The sequence below is a fragment of the Mesoplodon bidens genome (assembly GCF_964165515.1).
Source record: "Mesoplodon bidens genome assembly, chromosome: 17".
Classification (NCBI taxonomy): domain Eukaryota; kingdom Metazoa; phylum Chordata; class Mammalia; order Artiodactyla; family Ziphiidae; genus Mesoplodon; species Mesoplodon bidens.
The window spans coordinates 23,928,746-23,943,750 of NC_138174.1; the positions used below are offsets into that span (position 1 = coordinate 23,928,746).

The window sequence follows — 15,005 nt, forward strand, 5'->3', positions numbered from 1 at the left end:
CACAAGGATGCCATCTTTCCGTCTTTACCCAAGGAGCTTGCCAGCTAAGGGGACATTTCAATTAACTTGTCTCTGTCTATCAAGCTTAGTACCTTGCTGAGGGCAGAAAACAAGGTGAACAAGTTGTCAAGTCATCTTTAAAAATTTAACTCAGAGCCTCCTGGGTTTAACACATTCAGGAAAAGATTCGTCTTTGAAACTGTGCTGCTTCCTCATCTTGTCTTCTAAAATCAGGAGAGTGGTGGAAAAACGTGTATCAGAAGAGAATGAGGGAATGTTGGATGATAAGCCTGTTCCTGTTCCTAATTTCAACACTGGGGAGAGGTCACTTCTTCTCATTCTAAAACACACTTTCCCCAAGCTTCTAGAGTATTCCATTTCAAAATCACAGGTCCATGGACCTAGAGATTATCATATTAAGTGAAGTAAGTCAGAAAGAGAAAGAGAAATATCATATAATATCACTTATATGTGGAATCTAAAAAAAAATGATACAAATGAACTTATTTACAAAACAGAAATACACTCACAGACATAGAAAACAAACTTATGGTTTCCAAAGGGGATAGCGGGGTGGAGGGTGGATAAATTAAGAGTTTGGGATTAACATATACACACTACTATATATGAAATAAACAACAAGGACCTACTGTATAGCACGGGGAAATATATTCAATATCTTGTAATAACCTATAATGGAAAAGAAGCTGAAAAAGAATATATATGTATATATATGTATGTATGTTTGTATATATGCATAACTGAATCACTTTGCTGTACACTTGAAACTAACACAACATTGTAAATTAACTATTCTTCAATTAAAAAAAATAGCACACAGGCTTACATCATGGAGCTCTAGGATTATTTAGCACCAAAAGCGTCAATGTTGTTTCTCTATTGAAAAGATCAGCTTTAATGCTCTTTATTATTGAATTCAATGGTAGTGTCATAACAGGAAAATTTTGAAATGAAGAAAATATCCCTAATTCCATCTCCGTAACACAGCAACAGTCTCATATTTGTTACCTCTGGGATCTGTCTCCATGCAAGCCACAGATCGAGGGATTTTTGGATCATTCATTCTTTTACTTACAGTTTCCGCAGTCCCAGCCTCTTCCCTGGAAGCCATCGCCGCCGAAAGGAGGATACCAGGGTGGCTGGTCCAATTAATGGTTGGGATTTGGAAAGTTTAGTAAGTTGAATGGTGGCCCCCCAAAGACACGTCTCCATCCTAGCCCCTAGAATCTCTGGATGTCACCTTATTTAGGAAACAGGTCATTGCAGATGTAATTAAGGATCTTGAGAGATCTTCCTGGATTATCCAGGCAGGCCCTAAATCCAACGACAGTTATCCTTATAAGAAACAGAAGGAAAGAAGACATGGGGAGATGGGGAGAAGGCCAAGAGAAGACAGAGTCAGAGACTGATGTGAAACAGCCATAGGGGACTCTTGGAGCCACCAGCAGCTGGGAGAAACAAGAAAGGAGTCTCCCCGAGATCTACCAGAGCAAGAGCAGCCCTGCCCAAGCTTTGATTTTAGATTTCTGGCTCCAGAACTTTGGGAATAAGTTTTTTTGTTTTAAGCCACCGAGTCTGTGGCCATTTGTCCAGCAGCTCCAGGACACTAATAGGGAGGGTAACAGCCTCTAGCGGTTTCTAGATCAGGATTGCATGGAAACTTCCTGACATTTCCCACAAGGAAGCCCACCAGCCCACCAGCCAGTCAGTCCAGTTCTCCCAGGAACATGGACACTGGGGTTTCTACCCAGCCTAGGGCTCCCCCATGTCTTGGCAGCGGGCACCGCCCGTACCTCCAGACAGCTGGGGCTGGACCCACTTCTGGGGATCCTGCCAGTCTTCTTTCAAAATTGAACCCCTGCTTGAGCCTTTGGCCACACACTACTCATCCCTGAACCGACATGGATTCTCACCCACAAGTTGCTTTCCTATTTCATTCCCATAGGCCAGACACTCCTCGCAGCTTCCTAACTATTGACTTGGGCCTAGTAGGGGATGGGACTTGCCTTTTGGATTACGGGCCACCTATTTGGTGATTTTGTAGAAGAGAAGGCAATGGAAGGTGCCGCTTCTGTTTCTAGTATAGACCTGACACGCCGTGGGTGTCTCTTTCTTCCTCTGCTGCAGTGTCTCTCTGCACCTTGGGATTTAGGTAAACTCCTCTAGATGCCCCTTGCCTATTTCATGATGTGTTTCCTCACTTGGACATTCTTGGTAAGTCTCACTTATTATTTGTGCTTTCCCTGGAAGTTGTGTGTGAACTTTTCTCCTTTGACTTATTAGGGTCTAGGATGTCTTCGTTCTAAATTTGAATACTCCATCTTAAACCTGAACAAGTGTCCTCAGCACAGGTTTCCCCACCCAGAGAAGGTTCAAGGACCCCTCCTCAAAGTACAGCACCTCTACCCCAAGGTCATGGCTGTGGCCCCGCACTTCCCTCCTCTCCTGCTTCTGCAGGATGCTCTGTTCTGCATCTCACAGTGTTTGGGCAAATGCTGTCCTTCCACTGGCTCCCACCAGAAATGCAATAAAAACAAACGCATGAGGATGCTGGTAACTTACCAAAGATTTCAGGGTCACAGGTGTGGTTCTGATCTCTCAACCCCCCCTCCCTTCTTGCCACCAGCCACGTGACCATCCTGCAGCCCCAGGAAATTAATACCATCTCTCTCCTGGTGTCCCCCGCAACTCAGAGCATAGTGCTTTGCTCAACACAGGCTGTGCCAGGCAGCTAGAGAAAAAGAGGACAAACTGTGTGTGTGACCTGGGACTCGGGATGTAGCAAATGGGATGAGAGGTTAAAAAACAGTGGCTCCGGGCTTCCCTGGTGGCGCAGTGGTTGAGAGTCCGCCTGCCGATGCAGGGGACACGGGTTCGTGCCCCAGTCCGGGAGGATCCCACATGCCGCGGAGCGGCTGGGCCCGTGAGCCATGGCCTCTGAGCCTGCACGTCTGGAGCCTGTGCTCTGCAACGGGAGAGACCACAGCAGTGAGAGGCCCGAGTACCGCAAAAAAAACCAAAACAAACAAACAAACAAAAAAACGGTGGCTCCTATTTGAGCACCTCCCATTGCTAATCCTCACAACTCTTCAACACAGACAGGGAGACTCCTGCTTTACAAGGAAGGAGACTGAAATCCGAGTGGTGGCCATCTGCCCAGGGTTACCAGGCAGCAGAGCTCAGATTCCAAGCCTGAATCTGGCTGATGCCCAAATCTGCGATCCTTCCTCCAAAAGATGTTCATGTCTCATGAGGTACTTTCATTCCACCAACGTGGGATTGTTGAGATCAGTCTTTTGAGGCAACACAGCTTCTTCAGAATCCATAGGAAAAGGAAGAAAATGGATTTTTCCCAAGAGAATGACATCCCTTGATTTTAAGACCCTGATAAGGGAGATTGAAATATCTATTATCTTTTATCAGGAGAAATTCTTGTCTCTGAAACCAGCCCTGATCCCCGGTATCTTAGCTCTGGCTGCTACAAACGGAGCAAGTGACTCCTAGCTCATTCCTTTGCCAACGGAATGGGCTACCTCTTTGAATTTTCAAAGCAGATGATTCTACAGGATTTTTCTACAGATATGGAAAGCCAGTAGCATATGAATAATGTTGTAAGTGGCCCACATCTGATAATATCAAAGAGCTTGTCACTGCAAATAGCCAGAGCGGTGGTCAAGATGCAATAACAACAGAAAAAAAATCAGTCAGCAAAGGAGGAGGGATGTGAGGGTAGATGGTTAGGAAACAATTTTTGAACTACAAGACTAGAAGGGTAGCAGTATCATAAAAGTATTATTAATCAAAAGGATAGATTTCTGTTTTATAGCTAATACTCACTGTGTACAAATCTTTTATTGTACAAAGGGACACAAGGCTAAATCATAATAATGTGACTCAATAACTAATTAGCATTTATAAATGCAACTACTGGAGAACATATATCAATTTCATTGCAAGGAAGCTAGAGAATCCATTAACAAAGCCAAGCCTGAAGCCAGCACGTGCTTGGAGTGCCCCTCAGTGACTCCACAGGCTAAACGTGGAACTGCAGGTTGAGTCAAAGTTGGGTCCCTAAAATGTGTACGTATAACCCCAGGCTGCTATCTCTAGCCACATTGATAATTATACACACAGAGAGAGGATGAAGCGTGAGCTGCTTAGGTTCCCACCTAAGTCACTGGGGAAATGGATCTTCTCTGGTTAGTTCTCTAGGATGGCCTGATGGAGATGAATGAGACAAAAGGAAGGAGGAAAGGGAGGAAAACAAATTTGCTAGACAAGGATGGCTGCACATATAGTGTTTTGGGAAGATGCAAGGATGCATGGACCTGGTATATATGTCAAAACCGACTCAAGAAGAGAGATGACTTCAAATTTGGCATGCTTCCCTTGCTTCAGATTTGGCAGGTGTTGGGAAGAAGATTGAAATGGAGTAGGTAAAATAAGCAAACAGTTCCATTTGCCCTAGCATCCAGTATGTGTTGGTTTCTTGACATATTTTGTCACTCCTCAACCTTCACTTCACTGTGCTGAGTGCTGACATGGTCGGGTACTATTACAATCAGATGCAGCAGCCTTCTATTCCACGAGGGCCATCAGAGAAACTAAATGGTCCTCTGAGGCAAGAGCCAGGAATTAGGGGAAAAGAAAAAACAGGATTAAAACACTCAAGAGTGGAGGTGGAAAAGGGGGTGAGTGAGAAGAAAAAGCAGGAGTAAAAAGTAGCATGTGAGTGGGAAAAGTAGGGTTTGGATCCTGTTTTGGATTCTGCTATTCAGATCCTGGAAAGCCTTGAGTGTCACTAGAAAAGAGAACAAGCCTTTCCCAGACCTCCTGGCATATCCATTTGCTACAGTTGCCTCCTTCAAGGCACAGGCCAGTTCACACCAACATTTCATTGACATAGATTCATTCCAGCGAAGCTCTAAATATCCCTGACCTATCAGGTCGTCAACATACACAAAATTCACATTACGGTCAGGCTGAATATTCAAGGTCTTCTCTAGAGGATCTCTCTTAGCATGGCAGACCATCCACCATGTTAGTTCTTCAGTCTGGCTAGTGCCACCATGTATTTTCTTACTAGATTCCAGGTTTTTTCCATCCCTAGGACTTGGGTTTTAGCTCATTTTTGAGAGACTGCAAGTTAGTTGCCTCTAAGTTAAAAGTGGGAATGGATATTCAGCCCACCTCCTATCCAGTTTTGATTTCATTTCTAGACCTCCTGTGATCCCCATTATTGGGTTCAATGGCCCCCTTTCTGTTCCTACAGCATTCTGTAGATGCCCAAGACTTGGAGATTACCACACTGTTACTAGGCTGGCTCCCCACTGAAATGAAGTTTCCTGCAGGGCAAGAGGAGTGCCATAGTATCCCCAGTGCCTGGTACAGTGCCTAGCACATAGTTGATGCTCAATAAATAACGTGCAGCAAACAAGCAAATGAATGAATGAATGTTATTCACCTTTGGAAATGATAGAATCATATTCTAGAAGCCAGGGTAGCTAATAAGGCTCTCTATGTAACAAGATTTTGTGTCAGTGGAGAGTAGAGAAATTCTCCAGTGTCCCCTCAAAGTTAATTTTTCCTTAAACAAAGAATATCTGGGGCCAACAATTGGGATACGTAACAGACATTTTGTACAAATCTACCTCAGATTTACTGATAGTTTGAAAACAATAGGTGTATTTTGGTCAATGATCAAGTCCCACCCCCAAAAAGAATTGACAATTTTTTTCTTTGTAACCTCTGCCATTTTTCTCCTTTTATCCTGTTCCAACCATCAAGAAACATTTATCCACAAATGGCAAGTGCCTTGAATTATAGCTTCCTGTGTCTTCACAAGCTGTTCACTTCCTTCTGTCTCATGTGGAGTAATCAACATGGGCTAGATGGCTCCCTCACATAAATTTCCATGAGGACGAGCATCCATACACTCTTAATGCTTCTTCACTAGTAAGAGATACAACGTTCAGGGTTTCCTCCAGGTCAAATGATTGTTCTGCAGGGCATTATGAACTTGTGCAAAGCACTATTTTTTCTCACGATATAGGCATAACAAACTTTTCTTTTTTGAGTGGTGAAGCCTCTGTGTTCTATCTGGCTACATTCTTGCATACAAATCCCTTGTAAATTATTTTTCAAATTCCGAGGTTCAGCAATTTAATTGAATCGGTTCCTAATTTTTAATTAAATCTGCATTTCTCCCGGTAACCTTTGGAAAGATAGAAGCCACATTACCATATTGGAGAGAAAGGATCACAGAGCAAGACAGACATAAAAGAGAAGCACAAAATCACAAGGCAGGTTTTCCTATAAATTTATTTTCATACCAAAAAAAATAACATTCTAAGGCAATGTTTTTATTATATAGTATAAAATAACATCCACTAAATTAAAAATGGAATTTTTTTTTGCTATAAGCCACTGATAACTTTTCCATGAAAAAAATTTACAATTTGCAGCACCTGTAGAAAAAAACACCTGTTCAATAATTATATAAATACTCTTGACAGATCCCAGTAGCCCATTATGTATCCTTTTTGGCAATGTCAGCTTTCTAAAGCTGTCATTAGCTTCTAAATTTGAAAGGCACCTGGTGGTCAACATTCTGCTTATTATTCAAGGCATCCATTTTAATTTTTTGGAAATAGACTTAAGAAGTCTGAAAAATCTATTAAGTTAAAAAGAATGAAGAAGTATCATACAGTTGATATGAGCAAACAACATTTTTCCCCTTAGCTGCAAGTTTTCCCCAGGGGATTTACAAAGTGCACCAGTTAAATACGTCTGTACATTTAAAACATTAAATATGTCAACAGCAAGACATTTTTAAATATTTTGAATCAAATACTATAGCACAAATATAATTTACAATACTTTGCACAGAAAACATTACATCTGAAATATAACTTTAGATATTATATAAAAATACATATTTTTTTTCTCATTAGAAAAAGTATTTATTTGCAGGTTCCAGCATGATGTAACAATTCAAAAGAATTTAACCCTTCAGATGGTCATCAGTTTGCAATTAGACGACCCCCTTTCCACTTCAGCTGCATCTTGGCACCTAACCACGGATTAGAGACAGAGAATTAACCCCTCCCATAGCCCAAAGGCAGTTTTTCATAAAAGCAACCATAATTGCTCCAATCTGCTTTAATTCTAGGAATTCATTACAAAATTTAAAAACCACTGTGTAAGAAAACCCTTAGATTGTAACACACCTTGAGTCCAACATCTCCCATCGGCTGTAAATACATTCGCTCCCTACAGAGTCAAAGGCATGGGTCTTCTTGTACCCTGTGGGTCATAGCCCTTAGTAGTCTCACACACCTACATATATCTTTCTTGGCTTGTTTTTAAAGTTTTCTATACATCCTAGGAAATACGTGAAAACACTTCATAAAATGGGGCTCAGTCTATATCTCGAACTTTAAAAGCCCCAAAGTACGTTGCATCTTGATCTGGATCCAGTAGTGAAGGGTTGGATACCTCAATGCTTATTTCCTCACCAGACCGTAGCTTAAAAAATCCTCCAACGTTTATGGAGTAAAAATGGAATTCAGAATTCCCCGACCAGTATTTGGTGCTTCCTCCTTTCATGAGGGTATGAGAACTCGGGATTTTGATGCTGGTCTTGGTGACATACACCATTAGCTGCAGATAATTCGCAGTGAGGTTTCCCGAAGTTTCATGATGTCGAAAGCAAATGTTGGCATACAGGTAATAAAAGCCATCTTGGTTAACTATTAGTTTTCCATTGCTGAAAGTCATGTTGGAGATCTTGGCCCAACCTCGGTCATGGTACCAGCAGGACAGACTCACTTTATGGGAACCTGAGGAAAAGAGAGGCACGTGATTTAAAGCCCACCCCTTCAAGGAGAAGGACATCCTCACAATTCTATGAGGTTGGAGAAGGACTTACATTGTTCCAGACATTGTTCCAATGGGAAAATAATTTCTCAGAATTTATTTTCTAAAAGGGGAGTACCAGTACATTAAGAAGTACTTGTGCTCTCTGCTAGGCACCTGAGAGGGGACAAAGATAAAATCTCAATTTTCCTGCCCTCAAGGAGCCTATAGTACACAAGGGATAAGTATGATATACGTTCAGACAGGAAGCAAGGCGCGGCCCTGATAAGAAAGGTGTGGATATTGCAATGGGAATTCAAAGGAAAGAGATTACTTCCTCCCAGAGGGCTCAAGAACGATTTTGCTGGGCTACTGAGCCTGATAACTTAAAGGAGGAATTCAGCCAACAGAAGCATAAAGGTCATTCAAGGTTGAAGGAAGAGAATCAGACAAAGGAAGTTGAAACAAGAAAGCAAGAAACAAGTATAGGAAGAGAATATCCAGACTTCACATGACCCCACTTTCTCTTTTAATTCACGGAGACAGGTACATAGAAGGAGCTGAAAATCTGGGTCACAGCAACTTTGACCAAAAAGTCAAAATCTTAAACTCTATATTCTCATCACCATTGATTTTCCCCTCCTCCAATAGCCCAAATGCCTCCCAAGGCCACACAACTGAAAAGCTGCCCCCAGAGAAGTTCACAAAGAACACATCCTTGGCATTGCACTCCCCAGCTTCACAACTTCATGCAATCCTTTGTGCCCAAAGGATGGTAAAATCTCTTCTAATTATTAGACCAGAACTCTCCTTTAGCTCCTTCTCACACCTGAAATGTGACAACCGATCTTCATGTCACTGTTTCTGGAGCAGCAGAAGTTTCTAGAAAATCTTCTAAGTCAGCAAAGCGTCCAACGCTTTGAATATTTCAGGTCTTTAGTGTACTTTACTAGGTCTTTAAAAATTGGGACTACCGGGCCTCCCTGGTGGCGCGGTGGTTGAGAGTCCGCCTGCCGATGCAGGGGATGCGGGTTCGTGCCCCGGTCTGGGAGGATCCCATATGCCGCGGAGCGGCTGGGCCCGTGAGCCATGGCCGCTGGGCCTGCGCATCCGGAGCCTGTGCTCCGCAACGGGAGAGGCCACAGGAGTGAGAGGCCCGCATACCGCAAAAAAAAGAAAAAAAAAAAAAAAAAATTGGGACTACCTCCATGATAAACCTCATTAATCAAATATTTATATTTATATGGATACCTATTAGCCAACTGGAAAAGATGTCAGCTAGTGGGGAAAAAGCTGTTATACTGTGGAAAGTCCAGAGTTTTCCTCCAGAGGATTTTGTAAACACTTATGCTAAGTTAAGGTTGTCATCTGCTAGGATTTCAACAAGGCAAAACAGAGCTGAGGAGTCTCAACGGGGTGGGGAGTAGTTTCTGAAGCCAGGGAGAAGTTCTTTGCTGCCTGTCACCCAAGAGAAATCCCCCCACAGAATTTAGACTTAAAGGGGATTCCACGGATCCATCAGAGCTGACGACACTTTGGCTAGAGTGGGTCCTTGGGAGATCTTTATAGAACCAGAAACCCACACTGGCTAACTTGCAAGACTGGCCTGAATCCTGGGAAAACGTGAACACCTGCATCTTACTCTGGAGAGCCACAAAAAAATGTTCTATTGTCCCTGGATGGCTACTGGGCAGCTGGGATATGGTCTGGGGACCTCAATACCAGGCTGTTCCAGAACCAACTAGATGGTAGGGTAAGTGGAAGAAAAAAAAATGCGGCGGCGTCCAAGCTATGGTGGGGCAACCCCCCATCCTTAGACATGCCTGCAAAGGCAAAGAAGCCAATGGTTTCAATCCCCGTGCTCAGGGGCAGGACAGATTTCCTGAACTGCACATCGTATCCACAGGAGGGCGCCCGAGCGAGCCTGAGAAGCTGCCTCCAGAACCCAACACGGCGCCCTGCCCTTTTTCATCGGAGGTCCTACCTCAGATCATCCTAAATTAAAGCATCCCAAATGTAAATATCATTCCACGGTCGCAAGTGAGTCAAAATGAGACTGTAAGACTCTATGCATCACATCCTCATGAACACTAGCAAAGTAACTTCTCCAGGCTGGTAAACAGCCACCTAGTCCATTGACAGAGCTAAAAAAACTCAAGGTGTTTCCTATTTCAAACCATCCCATGGTTACTGCCTTCTTCCCCTACTCTTGTATTCAATCCTTTATGCAATCAATTATCGGTCTTATAGTTTATCTCCTATGACGGCCCTTAACAGATAGCAGCAGAATGACTAAGGTGACGTCTACCCTCTCGACAGGTTGGATCAGCTAGTGTTAGACCAAGGGCTCAGTGATACAGTCCAGGGAAGGCAGGGAAGGATATGAAAGAGAGAGGAGAACACAGAAACCCTGACCGCATAGCACTCCTGTTGTTAGCTCAAGTCAAGTTGAAGGAGTGTCCTTATTTCCTTCTATACGTGCCTATATTTATCCATTCGCTGATCAATTTAGTCATTTAGTACATATCTGAATGGTGCTTTCTATGGGCATTCACTCTATCCACAGTTAAGAAATGCATCAAGCAGTATACCCTCAAGGCACTTAGTAGTGGAGAAAAGAAGAAATGGGCACACCAAATGAAAAATATAACATTTTCATGTCTGCAGGTCACACAGCACATGGCTGAAGTTCAGTTAAATCACCTGCCAAGTGGAAGGTGCAGAAATTAGTGGCGACCACGTGAACTCAGCCCAGTGACAGAGGGCAGGGAGAACTTGCGTCAAATGTGGACGGGCTGAGAAAAGGGAGAGGATTGTGATCGAGGGAAACTGTTCGAGCAAAGAACGCAATGCACACAGCACGCAGAGGAAAAGGGAGAAGAACTGTCAGTGTGAACTGGAGGGCTCATGAATAGCGATAGTGGGAGAAAAGATGAGAATAGCGGCCCCATCAGGTTAGAGGCCCTCACACAGCAAGCCTGGGTTTCCATCACTAGAGACCTTCAGCCTCCCCAGCTGCCCCAGCCCCTAAGGTCACTGCTATTAGATATTAGAGAAGAAGTCTCTCCAGATATTTAGCCTGAGCTGCCCTTAAGAAAGCCATGAATGCTGACCTCACAAAATACTCCCCAATGCATTTTATTCAAGAAGCTTTGAAATACAGTCAGTATAAGGCAGATTCTGATTTCTTTCTTATGTGTAAATAAGTACAAATAAGTATGGAACAGAGGACCCGTATGAACATGCAAAATGAAAGCCATCTTCCTCTGAAGTATCCAATCCTGGCCCAAACTGGGAGATACATGGACTCAAGGAGTCACTGGCCAAGCCAGAAGAGCAAATTCTATTTTCTTAAACAGAAGCATACACTAACTCATTTCACTCTGTCTCAAGCTCAATAACCATCCGAAAATAACCAGGAGTTTTGCCTTCTTTTTGGCAATGATTTGATGCGAGGTGCCCGGAGGGAGAGCTATATATAACTAAAACATGCTTGTTATTGCCAAATAGACTTTGGCACACAGTCTAATGCAATATTTATCATATGCCATTTAAAATGAACTGAAAAGATAAATGCAGACTACATTCACAGCACATACAGCTGATAGATCAGTATTAATTTGATTGCCTTTGCTAACATGCAAAATAGTTTTCCACTCAGAAAATTAGTGCAGTTCCACCATAAGACACACACATACACACACACACACACACAGAAAGAGAGAGAGAGAGAGAGAGAGAGAGGGAGAGAGAGAATTTGTTTATGAAGCAAATATCTGGGACAGTATAGATAGTTTAGGAAAATCTAAAAATCAAACAATTGGTTTCTCCTTTCAATGTCTGTAGTCAGGAGAAATTCCTTTGTGGCCCATACTATATTAGTAGCTTCAAAACTGCTTATTAAAACTTGGATTTTTTTTAACTCTAAGAAGAACTTGCCTTGAATCATTTTTGTAAAACAAAAAATAGAATATATAAAATTATTTAATTAAACTTTAAATAATGACAAATTACATTCACTAAGTTCTTACTATATGTCCACTTCCATATAAGCATTTTAGTATATAACCTCATTAAATCTTTATAGCTGCCCCATGAGGTACAAACTGTTACCATCCCCATGAAGAAGCTGACAAACAAAGGATTCCAAGAATTTGCACAAGGTCACCCAGCCAGGTAGTACAGTGGGACCTCAAACCCAGGCCATCAGACTTGAGACGCCCTGCTATTAAAACCACATTAATCTACTTCTTTCATGAAAAGAGGAACATAAGCGCTCTGAATTTATTCCCCTCTGACAAAGCCAACAGGCCACAAGGTACTTATGTGATAACCTATAGTATAAAAAGCATGGACTTGGGAATCAACTAGAGTGGAATTCAACTTCTAATCCTGCCACATTGTAACCTCGATCAGATAACTTACACTAGGTGGAACTTGGTTTCCCTGTTTGCAAAATCTGAATGATAATCACTGCCTTGCAGGGTTGTAGTAAGGTTTAGAGATAACGAATACAGAGCAAAATGCCTGATACAAAGTGTGTGTATAAATGGTATAAGAATAATAACAATAATATTCCATTGTCACTCCATCATAATGTCCTTTGTGATCTTTCTGATGCTCACCTAACCCGAGGTGAAGTAACCAGTGGGGATTATATGATGGAAATCACTGGTACATTAGGTAGATGTAGACACAGAGCTCTGGGTTTCCTCATTTCCAAAAGATAATGAGGTCTCCAGTCTATTGAGCTAAATTCTTAGCCAGAAAAAAATGATAAGTCCCTGGAGAATGAGGATGTCTCATTTTCTAGAGGGCTATTGCCTCTTAAATATCACTCTGTTGAGCTCCTGCCTGGAACTCTGCAGGAGATGGCTGAGTATATGACTACCTGGAGGAATTCATGCACCTCACAGGCCAGCAATGGGGATGTGTCAACTTTTGCTTGGAAAGATAGAGATGAGTATAACACGGGATTATCCTTCCCAGTTATGCAACCTCAACTTGCAGTCTTTTAAAATAAACTCACTCTGATGATCTGAAAATGAATATAGTGATGATGTCCATTCCAGCATGATTGAGAATCACTGTTTCCATGATGTGGAGGACCAACTGAAGAATAAATGATCTTTCTTCTGGTCTAGAAGTTAAGGGCTCTCAAAATTTTGCTAACAGGCTAAGAATAGGTCTGAGTATTCAGATGGGCTGATAAATGACTTTTTTTTAACATCTTTATTGGAGTATAATTGCTTTACAATGGTGTGTTAGTTTCTGCTGTATAACAAAGTGAATCAGCTATATGTATACAGATATCCCCATATCTCCTCCCTCTTGCATCTCCCTCCCACCCTCCCTATTCCACCCCTCCTATCCCACCCCTCTAGGTGGTCACAAAGCACGGAGCTGATCTCCCTATGCGATGCAGCTGCTTCCCGCTAGCTATCTTTTTTTTTTCTTTTGCGGTACGCGGGCCTCTCACTGTTGTGGCCTCTCCCGTTGCAGAGCACAGGCTCCAGACACGCAGGCTCAGCGGCCATGGCTCATGGGCCCAGCCGCTCCGCAGCATGTGGGATCTTCCCGGACCAGGGCACGAAACCGTGTCCCCTGCATCGGCAGGCAGACTCTCAACCACTGCGCCACCAGGGAAGCCCCTAGCTATCTATTTTACATTTGGTAGTGAATATATGTCAATGCTACTCTCTCACTTCGTCCCAGCTTAGCCTTCCCCCTCCCTGTGTCCTCAAGTCCATTCTCTATGTATGCATCTTATTCCTGTCCTGCCCGTAGGTTCATCAGAACTTTTTTTTTTTAACTCCATATATATACTGTTAGCATACGGTATTTGTTTTTCTCTTTCTGACTTACTCTTGAAATATTTTTCAGGCTGGATATAAATGGAACTTACCTGATGGGATGTCAATAGCATTAATCGTGAGATGGGCAAAGGGCTGAGTCTCAGGCTTGTTCCTTCTGGCCGGATCTAACCATGAACCTTCCACCATGGCTGGAGATGAGAGAAGCCATGTTAGCTCAAAGAGGAATCACCCTAGGGGTTTTCAAATATTTATGCAGATCCATGCTTACCTTTTTCTGCTCTGATGTGTTGTGATTTAACAATATGTTGCATTTCCTGCAATAAAAAGAAAAAAAAATCTTTTTTATACACTCTTTTGATAAAGCAGTTAAGAATTCAGGACTGTCGGACATACAATAAATTAATCCTCTTTCCTTTAAAATATGCCAGAAGTACATAGACAGTAAAATTTCTTGATGTTCTAAGTAGCTATCAAGGGAAGTTCACCCCAAAGAATTATGTTGATGTGCTTAAAAAGTAGACTACACACATACCATCCAATAAAATACTTTGGACAATAAGAGGAAATAAAAGACAATGTAAATTATAAAACACGGAATCACTGAACATAATTAAACATTTGTAGCAGGTACACAAATGGAGATGAAATTAACTAGGAAAATAACAATTACCACAGAATATATGACCCTCTTAAATTTTCAGAGAGTCTCTTTTTATGTCTGTTTCATGAGTGAATTCCTGTTATAATGTTGAAGCTCAGCCCATAGGAAAGAGAAAGATGCTTGGCTTCCAGTGGTTAATTTTTTATTTTAAAAAGTCACAGTGGGGCTTCCCTGGTGGCGCAGTGGTTGACAGTCCGCCTGCCGATGCAGGGGACGCGGGTTCGTGCCCCGGTCTGGGAAGATCCCACATGCCGCAGAGCGGCTGGGCCCCTGAGCCATGGCCACTGAGCCTGCGCGTCCGGAGCCTGTGCTCTGCAATGGGAGAGGCCACAACAGTGAGAGGCCCGAGTACCGAAAAAAAAAAAAAAAAAAAAAGTCACAGTGTATTTAAAGTACTACATGGAAGTCTAAGAGCTTTTTAGATTACCAATCATTAACTTAAAATATTGCCACAAATAGAGGTTTAGAAGTGCAAGCCAGTAAAAGAAAGAACTCAAGTACATAAAGAACGTACGTAATTGAGTATCTCAATTTGAGCCCTGACAGTGAAGGGTCCAATAAGTAACTGCAGGCCCACCTGAATCAAGACCTTAGCTACCATTAAATAGTAAAGTGATGCGGATGGAACTTCAGGCTTTGACTTCAGCTCA

The 15,005-nt window shown here is 42.5% G+C and overlaps 1 protein-coding gene across 1 annotated transcript in view; it reads right to left on the bottom strand.

Annotated features, from left to right (window-relative positions):
* Positions 1 to 7,440: 7,440 nt before the first annotated feature.
* TNFSF11 (TNF superfamily member 11) overlaps positions 7,441 to 15,005 on the bottom strand; it is a gene marked incomplete at both ends in the record, with an annotated part of 35,657 nt that continues 28,092 nt past the window's right edge. Inside the window, 3 exons of the mRNA XM_081214930.1 lie at positions 7,441 to 7,862; positions 13,784 to 13,882; positions 13,963 to 14,008. Coding sequence (XP_081071056.1) covers positions 7,441 to 7,862; positions 13,784 to 13,882; positions 13,963 to 14,008 — 567 coding nt within the window. The remainder of the gene's footprint in view (positions 7,863 to 13,783; positions 13,883 to 13,962; positions 14,009 to 15,005) is intronic.